At 49.1% G+C, this 16,348-nt stretch overlaps 1 protein-coding gene across 2 annotated transcripts in view; it reads left to right on the top strand.

Annotated features, from left to right (window-relative positions):
• RELA (RELA proto-oncogene, NF-kB subunit) overlaps window positions 1-16,348 on the top strand; it is a 507,042-nt gene that overhangs the window by 114,752 nt on the left and 375,942 nt on the right. For both annotated transcript variants that reach the window (XM_069644816.1, XM_069644817.1), the window contains exons 4-5: window positions 7,432-7,589; window positions 7,958-8,106. In XM_069644816.1, coding sequence (XP_069500917.1) covers window positions 7,432-7,589; window positions 7,958-8,106 — 307 coding nt within the window. The remainder of the gene's footprint in view (window positions 1-7,431; window positions 7,590-7,957; window positions 8,107-16,348) is intronic.

Raw genomic sequence — 16,348 nt, 5'->3', positions numbered from 1 at the left:
GCAAGACATCACCACAGAATCTGTCTTGGATATACCGCACCTGCAGAATACAAACAGCACAACAATTCCGTGTGGAAAGACTATTGCATAACGCTGGCCCTAAACCTACCTTGGAAGCCAGCTACCATCCGGAAGGGACCCTGCTCCATATTAAGCACCAAGGGGAAACCTGTAAGGAAGAGGCACAGGAGTGAACTTTTGGCAACTTGAACTCTTAAGCAATCCATACCTTGGAATAAAGACTTACCCATTGAGTCACTGTTGTCTGGAACTCTGCAGCATCAGTGATGTAACTAGATCTATGAACTACTACGCACCCCTGCATACAGTTGCAGGATGGAGAGTCCGTCATTCATAACATAAAGGTGAGACATAGCAGAGGGGTGCAAGAAGAGGTCACGGGAGGTCGGGAGTTGCCCTCGTCTTTATGGTTGGGTAACATTTGACTTAACATTTTAGGCAACCTGCTTTCGTGACGAAAAGGGAAGTCAGAGGGGGACACAAGAAACCACTCAACACCGGACCGTCCAGCGCCCCTGTGGAGACCAGGTGAGCGTAACACCATCTGTGTGCCCTGTTCTGGATCACTCCTTCTCTAACCACCCCCCTCCCATACCCCCACTCACTTACTCTTGGCCATACTTTCCAACAGTGCAACTCTCTGGGGCAAGTGAAAGTCTCTAATGAGCCCAAAGACGTCTTGCCCTCGGAATTGACCCACCAGAAATACCCAGAGACAAACTAAGACCTAACATTGGATTGTAAGTGACTTTGAGAAGCCTATATACCCACACCTGGGCAACCCGAGCTCTTATCACCTCCCCACCATATCTTCCTGTGTTTCACAGAGGGTTCCCTGTATGTTAATGTGATAGGATATTTGTACCGGCACTATCACCACCGGAGTGGTCCCCTGCCTGGCGCTCTGGCGGTTCTGAAAAAGGGAAGGGGGTGAGTTAGTGGGAATAAGCTGGAAAAGTGCAAGAGTGCAGTGATGTGCTGTTGTCAGCCTCAGCCCGGTGGGTCCATTTGCTGGGCTTGGGGTGTTTTACAGTCGGTAGTCGTGTGCTGTTGTGCGATGTTGCAGTGTAGTGAAGTTTGTGCGGATTGCTGTGTTGTAGGCTTGTTGTTGTGTTTGGTTAGAATTTGAGAGGTGTATGCAGAGGGGTGAAATTGTTAGGGGATAGGTTAATTGGCATTGCTGTCCTTGCAATTATGTCTAGGTGTGATGCTTGCTTTCATTCACTATTCCTTCTGAGTGTAGGACTTGCTAATCTTCAATATCCTATCTAGATGTGAGGCAGGCTAGCAATCACGATTCCATCTAAGTGTGGCACTTTGTGACATTCCCAGTTTAATTTAAGTGTGGTGCATGCTAACATTCACATTTCTTTCTAGATGCAACACAGGCTGAAGTTAAGAATTCCATCTAAGTGTGTGGCACATGCTAACACCCACAATCCTATCTAGAGGTGACACAGGCCAATCTTCACAGCTCTCTCTAGGTGTGGCACTAGTTAACATTGGTAATTATGTTAGTATCTAATGCACGGCAACATTTACAGTCCAGACATAAAAAGATTTAGGCTAGTGGTCACAAATCTCTCCAAGTATGCATGTTGTAAGTCTATGGCAGTCTATGTTCTGGAAAGGTAAGGTAGAGTGGCGGGGGCTTTCTGGAGTGCTCTACACCCCACCCATGCCACACTTAGTTTTTGTTGGAGTCTGTTGTCTGCTGGCTTCATTGGCTTCCGCTGCTGACACTTTCTGTAGCTGCCTCTGTTGGGGCCGCCCTTTGCCTTGGGGCCCGTTGCCCCAGGGATTGCCGGGCATAGTGCTGCCCTGGTGAGTTTTGGGATAAGGGGGAGGAGTCAATCGGGGGCCTGGAGAGGGCTAGGGTGGTGGAACTGGGGAAGGGGAGCGAGGAGAGGGTGTCGGGGAAACAATGTGCCGGGTGAAAAAGCAAGAACAGGTGGCTATGGGGCACAAGAAGGCAAAATAAAGCTGCTGGGGCCCACCAAAATCGAAGAAGCACTCACCTGCTGCCTACGATCTTAAAAGTGGCACAGGAGCGTTTCAGCAAGGGGTAAGGCCTTTGCTATTTACACCGGCACAGAATCCACCAATCAGGGCCTGGGGAGGGCTAGGGAGGCTTGACTGGGGAAGGGGAGCGAGGAGAGGGTGTCGGGGGGGGGGGGGGTGGGGGGGGGGAAACGCTGTGGCGGGTGGAAAGGCAAGAAGAAGTCTATGTATGTTCAAAGAACTTCTGTAGGTAGCCTAGAGTTGTCTCTTCTGGGACACTTCAGCTGACAATGCTCCTTTTTTGTGTCTGTGCCGATTTCCAATCATCTTCCATTCTGTCCTGTATCATTTTGGCTGCTGTGTCGGGCCGACCCTCCACACCACCCTTTTGTTACTTTTGACCACCAAGGCTTTCTTCTGGGAGGTGTGGGAAATTCCCATTGATGTTGTTGTTCGCCCAATTGTAGGCTAAGGGCCTCTCTTCACACGTCGTGATGCAATGTTGCTTGCCCTTACAAGAAAATAATAAGCCAAAAGGGAGCATCCACTTATATTATATTTGCTTCTGTGAGAGGGCTTTGACTATCGGACCCACCGTTCTTCGTATTTGTAGGGTTGATTGAGCTAGGTCTTGATAGAGATGTATTTCTGCTCGATTAATCCTTGTGGCGGCTGCCAAACATGCTGGGTTAAGAATTTGACCATAGGAAGTGCTAGCTGCCAGGACAGCTCACGCTCTAGCTCCCCTCTTCTGGGACCCACACGATAGATCTGATCCATTTGATCCAATTCCCCCTGCACATCTCCCAAGAGCTCCCCAAAGAGTCATCTTCGACTCCACCCTTTCCTTCTCGACTCATATCTCTGACGTCTCTAAGAAGTCAACTTCCAGCTGCACCTCCTTAGAGGTATCCTTCTTTTTCTCTCCTTCCCCCAGAAACTTGCTGTCTCCAGAGCTCTGGTTTTCTCCAGGCTGGACTACTGCCACAGCCTTTCTAAATCTGCCAGCCTCTACTCTCCGTCCTCTGCAACTCATCCAAAACAGGACTGCAAGACTTGTACTTTGCCTCAAGCCCAGGGATCGTATCTCTCCAGGACTGAAATCTCGGCACTGGCTACCAGTGGCAGCGAGGATTAAGTTCAAAACCCTCAGCGTTATCCTCAAGGCCTTCTGGAGTCTCAATACCTCTTCCTAAATATCTTCCTTCTCAAGCTCTTCGCTCATCCGCCTCCAACTCCCTCAGGGTTAGTCGCTTCTCAAAGCAGCGAGTTGGTGGTAGATGTTTCCTCTGCTGGGGCCTCCCTCTTTAACTGCCTCCATGCCTCACTAAAACTTGAGGAGAACCATCTCTGGTTCCGGAAGCACCTCAAGACCTTCCTCTTTACTTCTGCTTTCTCTCTTCCTCTCCCCTGCTGATCTCCTGGCTGAATCTGAATTTGCACTGGTTACCTGGCTACCCGCTATCTCGGGCCCAAGTCCCCTCCCCTCCAGTTGCACACCTGCACTGACCCCCGCCCCCCCCCGGCAACCTTTGCACTCGGACTGTTTCTGTATCCCTACAGCCCCTACCAGCACCTGACACGTGATGGCTGCACTTGCCACCAGCTGGCCACACCTTTATCTATTATTGTCGTTTTTTTTGTTCTTTTTTTTTTTTACTGTTTTATGTACTGCCCCTCCCCTTTCCGCCTGCTCCTCCCCCCGGCCCCTGCACATGTGCAAGCTCAATGTCACCTGGCCTTGTAGGATCACTATCTTGGTCTCCCCTGTTTCCCCTCCCTTGCTTTGTCGCACCTTGAAACACTTGTGTATAAACGTGTTATAAATGTCATATCATACCTCTTTTAGATCTTTGTTGCCAATATCCTCAAAGTTCTCAATACGGATGTTGGATCCCCTTGAGCGGCTCTCCAGATCTTCACATTGAAGTTCTAGGTTTTGGGAGAGGCAAGAGAGATGTTCAAGTATCTCATTCTCTCTTGAATATTCTACCATTTCCTGCAGGTCTCTTTCGGTTGAATCAGTTTTTTCTTCTAGACTATATTCCCTTTAATTTCCTGCATTGATTATTTTAGTTCCGATTTGAGGATTGCAAAATGGGACCGAAAAGATTTTAAGGATGCCAAAGTATCTCTTGGCAACAAACAATAGCTCCTCCAAGAATAGTTGAAATGTCTTTTGTACAACAACTTCTTAAGAATGACAAAGAGTATCTTTTTCCAAATAGTGGTAATTTTTGTAAGAATGGCAAAAAGTCTCTTCTACTCGCCACTTTATAAAATAAGGTCTCCCGGGGTCTCTCCTGCCAGGAACCCTTTCCACAATGTCTTTTCTATTCACAACCTCTAGATAGATTTCCTGGTGCACCCCCATGCCAGGAATCCCCCCCCCCCCCCCCACTGGGCCTAGTAGATCCCCTTGTATACTTTCCCTCTAGGTATCTTTACCCCCTCTCCACAAAGGCTCACGGCCTGATGCACTTCTTTCACCAGGTCTTCTCATAATCTTTCAGTTCTATCTCTTTAAGAATAACACGTATATATGGAGACCTGTTCAAGTTTTGATTTGTTATCATCACTGTTAATGGTCACTGGCTGGTGGCAATACTTGTTCCATTTTTCCCTATGTTGACTTTTCATATATGAAAATGAATACAGTTTGTGCCTTTCACTAGCTTCAATAAAGTTAATTTGCTCATAACAACATTTACTCCAGCTTTCCCCAAATCGACATTTCGTATATGGAGACATGTGTATATTCAGTCTTTCTATGTTGCTTGTTTGACAATTAAAATGATTTCCTAATAGTTCATGAGCCAGTTGGTATGCCACAAGGGCTCCAAATCCGCTTGGACAGACTCACCGGTGTTTGCTGGCGTGTCCGGCCTGTGGCGCATGGCGGCAGTGATGTCCATTCCTCTGTGAAGCGTTCTCCGCTTTGGAGACCCTCTTGCACTTCTCTTGTGAGCTTCTCCGTCCTCTGCCATTGGGGTTTCTGCCTTTCAATGTGACCGCATCCTCGACAGCCTCTCCACTGCTGCTGGCGTGTCGACGGTTATTCTGCGGCACCTGCTCTCCTTTTCTTGGTCTCTCGTTGTCCCAAGTTCTCTCTCATGTGTCTGCCTTCGGGTCTGATTCCTGCTGCGCATCTCTCTGCTCCTCCTTCACTACTGCCATGGAAAGGCACACCATTTTTAAATATTCTGCGCAGCCGATGGGCATTACAACAACTGCCCTGCACATGGGAGGGGGGAGGGTGAGGGTTTCCTTCTGTTCCACATCATCTCCTTTCTTCATCCCAGTACTGAAGGTTTTATGGGAGTTGGAGTCCAGCGGAGTTTTGGACTTTCTTTTAAAATATATTTTGCTTCCGCTTTTTGTTCACATCGAAACCAACATGAACAGGAGATGTTGAGTGAGAATTATGTACACGTGTAGTGTGAATGGTATCCTGCGTAGGGTGTTTAGCAAGAAGGGGTTTTAGGGTTTTACCACTGGAAGGATTGGTATGATGACAACATGCGATCAGTAATTTGGGTATTCTAGGTCATCACATCTCCCCAACAGCCAACCCCTCTCATGTGATACTCCCTCATAGTAGCACCCCTCAGGGTCAGAATCTGGTACCGGCTGCCGTCCCCTGGCCACATGGGTATGGACTTTAGGCTGGGGTTCAGTGATGACGCCACAAGACTCATCAGTTTGTTACCCTTTCTTGTGGGTCCCAGACCAGTATTTAATGATTTACTGTTGGTAAACTTGGGGCCTCATTCAGAGGTTTGCAGTAACCCGGTGCCACTGGTGGGTTGCCGCCGACCGACAACACCGAATCCGCCGTCTGTCTTCCTGGTGCCACTGGGACATTTCAAGTCCCGGCGGCGCAGGAAGTCAGGTGCAGATTCACTAATCCTGTGGAGTCCTACAGGACTCCATGGGAGTGAGGAGATGGAGGCACCGGCACAGTTGCGAACGGTGCCAGTGCTTCCGTGAAGTCTGACTGCAGGGGCCGCTGCGCCCATCAGGTCTGACCCTGCTAGGAGCAACAGCTCCTGCAGGCACTCGTAGTGTGGCAGTCCGGAAACAAGAGTGCCGGTAAGCTTACTGTCACCCTTGTTTCCAGACCGCCACTCTCTGAATGAGGCCCCTGGTTCACTTCCCTGCCAGGAACTACCATGAAGAAAACAATCTGCCATGTTCTTTCTTTCACTACTTGTTTAGTAAGTGACTTAGGACCAACCACTGCACTGAGGAATATTATGCCTACAACACTCTTACTTAGTGTTAACTTTGACTGTTGCACCCAGCCCCCATTCAGATGTACTACTTCTCCCGTTCTGCTTCTTGGGAGTTCTTCACCGGGATCTCTGTGCGGGTGGTCCTTAATGCTGCTCTCCTATGCCGACAGTGGTTCTTTTTGACCCTGTGGCAGGGTATGACTGGCGGCTTCAGCAGTGTTCCTTGCTCCACTTGTCCACCCGCTCTGGGTTACGCCACCGCCTTTCTGGTTCTAACTTCCTCAGAGTGGCCCGACACCTCGGGTACAAGGGTTCCCCCTCCAGCCTCCTGACCTGGGGGGGAATCTGCACATGGCTTCCTTGCTGTTCAGATCTTTAACTTCCTGGCCTGGGTTGCCTTTCCTGCCAATTGGAGACTTTTCTCTGTTTTTATATTAGTTGATTGGCAATTATTGGCATCATCTCTTGAGTCCTTCAGTGTTTTTGGTCTTCCATTTGTTGCTCCCGCCTCATCCCAGTACGTCTATCACTACTCTCCCTTGAATAACGGATGTTCTTCTTCATCTGTCAGTCAAGTCTCTGGTCCTACAGAAATACATGGCCTGTATTGGAACATGACTGGGGTTTAGAAGTTTGGGAAGTGTGTAGGGTGCTGGGTGATGACTATACCAGGTCTTCCTTGGATGTTCGTCCCTATCCCCAGATGGGAAGTCTTTCCCCAGGAGATCCTCCTGCCGAGTACCACCCCCAACGGCACTATTCGGTAGGGACCTTCTCTTCCTGGCCTCATGAGAAGGGGCTTTCCCCTCGGGAATAAGTGGCGACATCCAAGGATTCGTTACACTGGCCATGGACACACATGCATGGTATCCCTAATGTTGGGGGCGGTAGGAGTGGAGTGTATAATAGTTTTGCAGTACAAAAAGGAATGGGAGTGCAGTGTATACTAAGGTGATTTAATTTTGCCTAATGACTGCAGTGAAAGCTGAATGATTAACCTCACTTTGTTTTCCTATTTTTGTCATGACCTTAACCAGTTGTTTGTGGCCTTTATTTTCATCAACTGTTTCATGCCTCCCGCTTTCTGCTGTGCTGGCTTCTATTCAGCTATTAGTTTGTTTGCCTGGTCATGACTAAACCATTTGTTCCTTCTCCATTTCTTTTTACTTCTCAGATGCCTCACCCCCTGGCAGCCAGGCCCCATATGTGGAGATCATCGAGCAACCAAAGCAGCGAGGAATGCGTTTCCGCTACAAATGTGAAGGCAGGTCAGCCGGCAGCATTCCAGGCGAGAGGAGTACTGACACCAATAAAACGCACCCCACTATCAAGGTGTGTACAACTCATAGTTCCATTACGGGCTGTAGGATTTCGGGTCGTCAAACAGGGTCCCTTTTCTTATTCAGCATTGTCATAACCATACAAAACATCTGACCCATGCATGAAAACTCAGACGAGCAGGTATTTCCAACTCCTACACACACTCAAGCATAATAATGGACTAAAGAAGGCATCCTTAATATTGGTTGCATACTGAGGCGTATCGCCCTATAACAGGAGAGTGTTTGTTACACTAAGAGGTTATGGACTGTGCTATCTGTGAGAGGAAGCTCTATGATTTTTGGTATTGACATGCAGACATTTTGTAGAAACTGAATAACCACACCTTGTTCATTTGCATGTTTCCATCTTCTTTGTAGATCAACAACTGCAATGGACCTGCTAGAGTTCGCATTTCACTTGTCACCAAGGAGCAACCATACCGACCCCACCCGCACGAGCTTGTTGGAAAAGACTGTAAGGATGGTTACTTTGAAGTAGATTTGCCACCAGAGCGGTCCATCCATAGGTAATGTTCATATGTTTTTTACTTACAATAAGTCCGTCTGCTAGGGGATGTGTTTGCAGTTCAGGTTTTCCCACTATTTAGTGAAGTCTTGGGCATTGGGACAGTCAACCGAAATGCCAAAGATCGTACACCAAGTGGTGCTTTGTAAGTCTTACACAAGTTGTTTAAGTGGAATCCCTCTGGGCGTTGCCTGGAAGTAGGACATATATAATTACATAGCAATCAGATCAGAGATAGATGTATAGATTTCTGAGGCTTGTGGAATCTGCTTAGATAACATGCTGTGCATAGGCCGACATCTAGTGGAAGCTGCAGAGTATTTGTTTGTTTTTCGAAATTCCAAAAGGGGCGTCGAACTAGGGCGTGCCAGTAATACTATCCCTAGTGTGACATCCACTGTACCCATGATCCCTCACGCATGTAGGACCCTCAGATTGTTTTTTTTTCGCCATACTTGTCAGAAGCAAAGTTGCGGAGTTCCCTGGCTTTTAGCCATTTATCATAAATTTAACAAAAAATCCCTGTTTCTCAAATCCCACGTCGGGAATCCGAAGATCGTCGCCGGTACTCGGAGAACGAACAGCTGTCAGGACTGCACAACGGACTTTGGCCCTCGGAAGGCCTCTGCAAGTAGGGAGAGTGGGGGGTGGAAAATACACTCGTTTATTTTCCTACATACTCGCCCGCTGCCAGATATTAACATATGGAAAGTACTCCATTTAAATTTTGCCCCAAGTGCAACCGTAAATTCCCTTGGGTAGATGAGCATAACACCTGTAATCTGTGTCTTCCTAGGGACCACCCCGAGGCAAATTGCAGAGCTTGTAAGCTCTTCAAAGCAAAGACACGTAAGGACCGCTCCACCAAACGTTGGGCCCACTACGCCAGGCAGCTCGAGGCCATGGACGTTGTGGGTTCCTTCAGTGATGGTACAACGCCTTGGTATCGGACGGCGAGGGCACAGGGGTGTCGTTAGGCACCCAAGCGCAAGCTCCCGACCTCAGAGGACTGTCCGGCGGAGCAGTTATGGGGACAACACCCGGCGGCAAGGGCTCTACCCATACACCTTCATCTAAGCACACTAACCTCACCCGAGATTCGACACGTGTGTCAAGTGATCGGCAGAAAAAGGCACAGAGAGCGGTCCGCAGAATCGGTGTCCTCTGGGCGCTCCAGGTCACGGTCGCCCCATGACACACAGCAACCGTCTACGATTGCTAAGAGTGCCACATTTCCTAAAGTCAGAGGTATGGTTGTCAGATGAATCCGACCTCTACCCCCAAGCAGCACGTTCGAAGTCGACTCCGGAAGTTCGATCGGCGTCTGCCTCCGAGATTCAACGTCCCTCCTCTAAGACTCCAGAATCTCGCGAACACAGCTCCGAATCTCGACGCCAGGCGTAGAAAGATTCAGGGAAAGCCAAATAGTCAGGAAAACATGCCTCTACACATGGAAAAGGGGAGAAACGGAAAAAAGCCTCTGAACACCAGGTTCAGAAAGAAAAACACCCCAAATCTTTAGCGAAGTCCAAGGCCCCTGACCCTGTCACTAGGCCTAACGTTGTCCCTCCCACTCCCCAGGATATGGGAATAGAAGAGGAACCTCAGCAGGAAAGGGTTATTCCCAGTTCCAAAGAATGGAGCTCGGAAGACATCGATAGAGTAATGAAGAAAATGTCTTTTATGGTAGATTTTTACAAAAAGACTCTAATTACTTCCAGAGCTATTGGAATACCCCTGCTACCTTTGCCCCTTTGGGATCCAGAGACCCTCAACCTCCTACTAAGAGACTCCGTACTGAGACTCCAGTTCAGGGGCTGATTTTAGACCCATTCACTATTGAACCTAACCAGCAGTATGGTGAGGAACCAGAAATGCAAACACTGGACGACCAGGCAGGGGTCGACTATTATGGAGACAATGAGGACCAGGATGAGGAGGAGGAAGACGAGGCAGAGGCCTATTGTCTCGACTCCCCTATTCCCAAGGACCCACCGGCGAATAATCAGCCCTTGCTGAACGAGGTTTTAGCTAAGGCTGCAACCAATTTCCAGATAGACACTCGGAGGTTGGGGGGTGCCCAAGAAGAGAGGGACTTTGCAGAGCGAGTTCTGGGGGATAAAAAATCCATTGCCCAAGCCCATGCCGATTCTGAAGTCTATTCAACGCAGAATCAACCCTTCTCTGCTCACCCCTAATCTTACCCGGGCAGTTAACCCACAAATGGAGAAATTATTCAGGGCTGCCCCCTCCGACCCACTTTACATAAGGGGTCAGCTCAAACCCGACTCATTAGTGGTTACAACCACCAGGAAGAGGGCGGGAACACCTCTAACATCTTCTGAAGCTCCCCCAGACAAGGAGAGCAAAAAAATATATGGGCTAGGAAGGAAAGTGGCTTCCACATCCGCTTACCAAGCAAGGACCGCTAATGCCACCACTCGGCTGGCAAGTTACAATTGTCACCAATGGGAAAAGGTAGCGGCCCTCATTGCCTCTGCACCTGAACCTCTAAAGAGCCAGTTGGCCCAGATTGCGTCGGAAAGAAGATCGATGTCCGGATGCATTCTCAAGGCTAATTTTGATGCAGCAGACAATGCAGGCCGGCTTATTACAGAGAGCACAGTAATCGAGAGACACGCTTGGCTGAGGCAGTTGGGGATTAAACCCGAGACCCAAGCCACCCTCAATGACATGTCGGTGGAACCAAATGTCCTGTTTGGAAAGGTGGTGGAGGGAGGCGCTCAAAACGGCCAAGGACGAATATGACACCTTATAGTCCCTTGGCCAACTAACTAATAAACCCACAAACCAACAAGGGAATAATAATAATTTTTGTCGCTCTCGCGGCCAAAATTCCCAGAGGGGGTCCAATTATTTTCTGGGCCAAGGAACATCGTGGGCCGGCAACCAACAGGCTACCCAGGGTTACGCCACAGGTCAAAAGAGGGGCCATGGTAGGAGGAGAGGCAGCCCAGGTAGAGGCGCTACGCCTCCCAACAAACCGTGACATTCCGCTCCGGGTCCCTTCCCATGCATCCCCAGTAGGGGGTGGGCGCATTTCCATCTTCACCCACGCATGGGAAAGGATCACTTCGGACAGATGGGTGCTGTCCAGTGTCCGCAGGATACTGTATCGAACTGTTGGAACACCCCCGCGACCATGCCCCAAGACAGAAAATACACTCCTTGGAGCACCAAAAAATCATCCTCGAGGAGATAGTCATTCTTCTTGCAAAGGACGCGATAGAACTCATCCCGGGCAACCAGGTAAACCAGGGTATTTATTCATCTTAGTTCCTTGTGCCAAAAAAAATTTAACTATGCACTCAGTATTAGACTTACGCCCTGCAAACAAGTATTTCAAGCCTCAAATTTCGCATGACTACACTCCAAGAGGTAATCCCTCTACTAAAAAGAGGAGATTACTTGGCAACATTGGACATGAAAGATGCTTATTTTCATATTTCTATGTTCCCAGCACACAGAAGGTTCTTGCGCTTCAAGGTACACAGCCAGCACTACCAGTTCAAGGTGCTGCCCTTCGGGATAGCCTCCGCTCCAAGGGTTTTCACCAAGGTATTGGCGGTGGTGGCCGCACACCTAAGCAGGGAGGCCATCCCAGTGTACCCTTACCTGGACGACTGGCTCTTCAGAGGGATAACCCCTCTAATTTGCAGATCCGACATTCAAAGAACAATCAACCTCCTCTTTCAATTGGGCTTCTCAATAAACGAGAAAAAATCAAGCCTGGGGCCAAGCATCTCCAAACAGTTCCTAGGAGCGGTCCTAGACACCAAAGAGGGGTTGGCCTTTCCATCAGAGGAAAGAATTTGGAATATGTTACTGCAAATTCCTCAATCAGTCCGGTCGCCAGATAAGGTGCGCAAATCGATGCGTTTACGAGGCATGATAGCATTGTGCATTTACCTGGTTCCCCACGCGCGCCTGCACATGCGTCCCATGCAGGAATGGTTGGCGAAACAGTGGTCTTAGGCAAGTGGTCAGTGGGACGAACTAGTAGTCGTTTCGCCAACACTAGTACAGAGTCTTCGCTGGTTGACAAGAGAATCTTTCAAAGGGAGGAAACCCTTTTGCGATCCAGAAATACAGGCCGTAGTCGCAACAGACGCCTCCCTGTCAGGGTGGGGAGCACACCTCCTTCACCACACAGCTCAAGGTCTCTGGTCTCGCACAGTGGCTCAGAATCACATCAACCTGCTAGAACTTCTGCCAGTTTTCAGAGCGCTTCGGGCGTTCGAACCCCACCTAATCAACCTGTCAGTGCAGATCCTAACAGACAGCACAACGGCAATGTTTTACTTAAACAAATGGGGGGCACTCGTTCCCCAAATCTGTCCAAGCTTGCCCAGAAAATTTGGATATGGGCACTCAGTCAGAATATTTACCTGTCATCTCAACATGTTCCAGGGGATCTCAATTCACTAGCGGACGCTTTGAGCAGAGATCCACTCCCAGAAGAACACGAATGGTGTCTACACGAATAAGTCGTAGAAGACCTCTTCTCTCATTGGGGTTTCCCCACTATAGAGCTATTCGCCACAAGCGAAAACAAGCAATGCCCAGGATTCTAATCCTTGTTCCCCCAGCCATGCTCCAGGGGGAACGCTCTATGGATGAACTGGTCAGGGATGTTTGCCTACGCTTTTCCACCAACCCCTCTGTTGAGGAAGGTGGTCAACAAGATGCATAGGGAATCTATAACGCTCATCCTAGTTGCTCCTATGTGGGCGAGACAACTGTGGTTCCCGCACCTGCACAAACTGGCAGTGTGTGAACCCATCAGACTCCCGTGCTGGCACAACCTACTATCCCAGCACAAGGGACAAACGGTGTATCCTCAACCCAGCGCGATGAACTTGGCAGCATGGCTCCTGAAGTCATAGTTTGGCTATCTCAATCTACCACAGAGATGCATGGATATCCTAAAAGAATCGAGGAAACTAAACACAAGACACTGTTACTTTGATAAATGGAAGAGATTCGTTATTTGGTGCCAGAATAAACAAATAAACCCAGTTGATTGCACTCCTTCCAATATTCTCACATACATGCTCCACCTGCTGGACACAGGGTTGGTATTTAATCCACTCAAGGTACACCTGGCGGCGCTATCAGCCTACACCACCTCCCATAACAAGGTGTCGTGGTGGAAAGTACTAGTGGTTAAAGCATTTATGGAAGGGGCAAAGAGACTCCAACCTCCAATTTCTAATCCACCACCAGAATGGGACCTTAATGTGGTGCTTGCTAAACTCATGGGGGGGGGGTGTCCCCCCTTTGAACCCATGCATAAAGCTAGTCTCAAACACCTGACCTATAAGACTGCCTTCTTAGTAGCAAACACATCCATAAGAAGAGACAGTGAAATTCAGGCTCTGTCAGTGCAGGATCCTTTGTTTACTGTTCATAAGGATAAACTGGTTCTACGAACTCGCCCTAGGTTCTCACCCAAGTGCATTTCAAAATTTCATGTTAACCAGTCCATTGAGCTACTGGCCTTCTTCCAAGAACCCAAGAGCTCTGCTGAGGTGAAACTACACACACTAGATGTGCAAAGAGCGGTCCTCTACTACGTAGACAAGACCAGACCACTAAGGAAAACAGATCAACTGTTCGTCTCCGTAGCCACAGGCAGAGAAGGACATTGCGTCTCTAAAGGTGCCATCTCCAAATGGATAGTCAAATGTATCCAGCTTTGTTACTCCCTTTCAAATAAAACTCTGCCTTTTACGCCAAGGGCCCACTCGATTAGAGGCACGGGGGCCACTCTGGCTTTTATTGCAAATGTACCCCTTGACACTATTTGCAAAGCAGCTACATGGAGCTCTATTCACACCTTTACTCAGCACTACTGCATTGACACTCATTCCAAGACTCAAGTGGGACAATCTGTTAGAAGACATTTATTTGCTTATGACCCTTCTCACATCCCTCCTTCTTCTAACACTGCTTGCTAATCTATGCACAGCATGTGATCTAAGCAGATTCCACAAGCCTCAGAAGGGATACATTACTCACCGTAATCGTATTTCTGATGCTTGTATCTGCTTAGATTCACATGCGCCCGCCCTTCCTCCCCTATGAGAGAAGGTGCATGGATGCTTGTAGTCTTATCTATCTGCTTGAATAATCTCTACTCGCGCTACTCCTCATGCTACCTACCGCATGTCAGAAAAAATACAATCTGAGGCTCCTACACGCGTGAAGGATCATGGGTACAGTGGACTGTAATATTCCGCAGCTTCCACTAGATGTCGGCCTATGCACAACATGTGAATCTAAGCAGATACAAGCATCAGAAATACGATTACGGACAGGTGTGTGTGTGTATGTATATGTATATGTATGTGTATATATATATATATATATATATATATATAATATATATTTCTGAGGCTTGTGGAATCTGCTTAGATCACATGCTGTGCATAGGCCGACATCTAGTGGAAGCTGCGGAGTATTACAGTTTGTTTTTCGAAACTCGGCGTCGACACAGGGCGTGCCAGTAATACTATCCCTAGTCTGACGTCCACTGTACCCAAGATCCCTCACGCGTCTAGGATCCTCAGATTGTTTTTTTTCCGCCATACTGGTCGGAAGCATCTTGCCGAGTCCTCTGGCCTTAGCCATACTTTTGCTAAAATTATAAAGTAATAGTAATCTATTGACATCCTTCCCCACCCCAACGTCGAACTTCGACACTCGACGCCGGCTGGAGAAGAAATCGACCGTCGGCTGCTGCACGACGGATTTGGGCCTCGGAAGGCCGCTGGCCTCGGCCCTGCAAGTAGGGAGAGTGGGGGGTGGTACATACTCTACACTCTTGGTATATAGGTACACCTTATATATTTCCTACACTTATCAGCCCGCTGCCTCAAGGTGCGTATGGAGGGTACCCCTTTTCAATTCTGCCCCAAGTGCAACCGCAAATACCCTTGGGTCGACAGACACGCCACGTGCAATCTCTGCTTGCCGAGGGACCACCCCGAAGCGAACTGCAGAGCGTGTAGTAGGTTTAAACCTAAGACACTTAAGGACCGTTCAACGAAGCGTTGGGCCCACCACGCCAGGCAGGCGGCCATGGCAGCGAAGGGCGCCTTCATCGATGGCAGCGACGCCGTACTTTCGGACGGCGAGGGCATTACGGCGTCGAAAGACAGCCGAGCGCAGGTCCCCGACCTCGGAAGGTCGTCCGGCAGGGTGGCTTTGGGAAGACCCCCGGCGACGCAAGCGCTTCACATACTACACACACTAAACACACTAAGTCCAACCGAGACTCGACGACGTTGAGTTCTCGGAAAGAGGCACAGACAGAACGGTCCGACTCTGTTTCCTCTGGGCATTCTCGATCGAGATCGCCGCATGACGCCAGGCAATCATCCACTCTTGCCAAAAGTGCCTCGCTCCCTAGGCTAACAGAAGTTCGTTCGTCGGGAGACGAAGACGACTTCCACCCCCAGGCCGCGCTCCAGGAGGCCGAGCCCGCAATTAAAACCAGCGAGGCCCCACGCTCGAAGGACAGGGACACCTCTCCCGATCCTCGACGCCAGGCGTCGAAGAACTCCGGAGCCACTAAGGGACAGGGAAAACATTTTTCTACGCACGGGGAGGGGGGGAAAACAGCAGAAGAAACTACCTGTACATTCTTCCACACCTGTGAGACAACCCAACCCCCCTAAACAGACAGACAAGTCCAGGTCTGCTGATGGGTCCACAACCAGCAAGCCTACTCAGGATAGATCCCATAGGCTTGCTGAGAAAGTCATTCCCAGTTCCAAAAAATGGTCCAGTGAAGACATAGATAGGGTCATGTCAAGAATGTCTTCCTTGGCTGATTTTTATGATAAAAATCCTGAACACTTCCTCTCGTATGATCCTCAAGGGGCCACACCCTCAGGCTCTACTGATCCTATCCCCCCGAGTAAGAAGGCCTGGTTTGAAACCCCTATGCGGTCTGAACCCTTCGAGGTACAACCTTACGTAACACCATACTCTCGGTATCAAGGAGAGGCTTCCCTTGGTGGAGACCAGGAGTTTGATATGATGGAAGAGCAAACCGGGACGGGCTACTATGGGGATGATGAGGACCAGGAAGAAGAAGAGGATGACCCGGAAACATACAGAGTAGATTCCCCGGTAGAGAACGAAGCCCCGGTTACCGACTCCCCGGTCGATAACCAGCCCCTCCTAAATGAGGTTCTCACTCGCGCAGCAGAACA

The sequence above is a fragment of the Ambystoma mexicanum genome, chromosome 2p (genome assembly GCF_040938575.1).
Source record: "Ambystoma mexicanum isolate Mex_15411 chromosome 2p, UKY_AmexF1_1, whole genome shotgun sequence".
NCBI lineage: Eukaryota > Metazoa > Chordata > Amphibia > Caudata > Ambystomatidae > Ambystoma > Ambystoma mexicanum.
The sequence above is the reverse complement of the archived record's forward strand: the minus strand, read 5'-3'. Positions and strand labels throughout refer to the sequence as shown.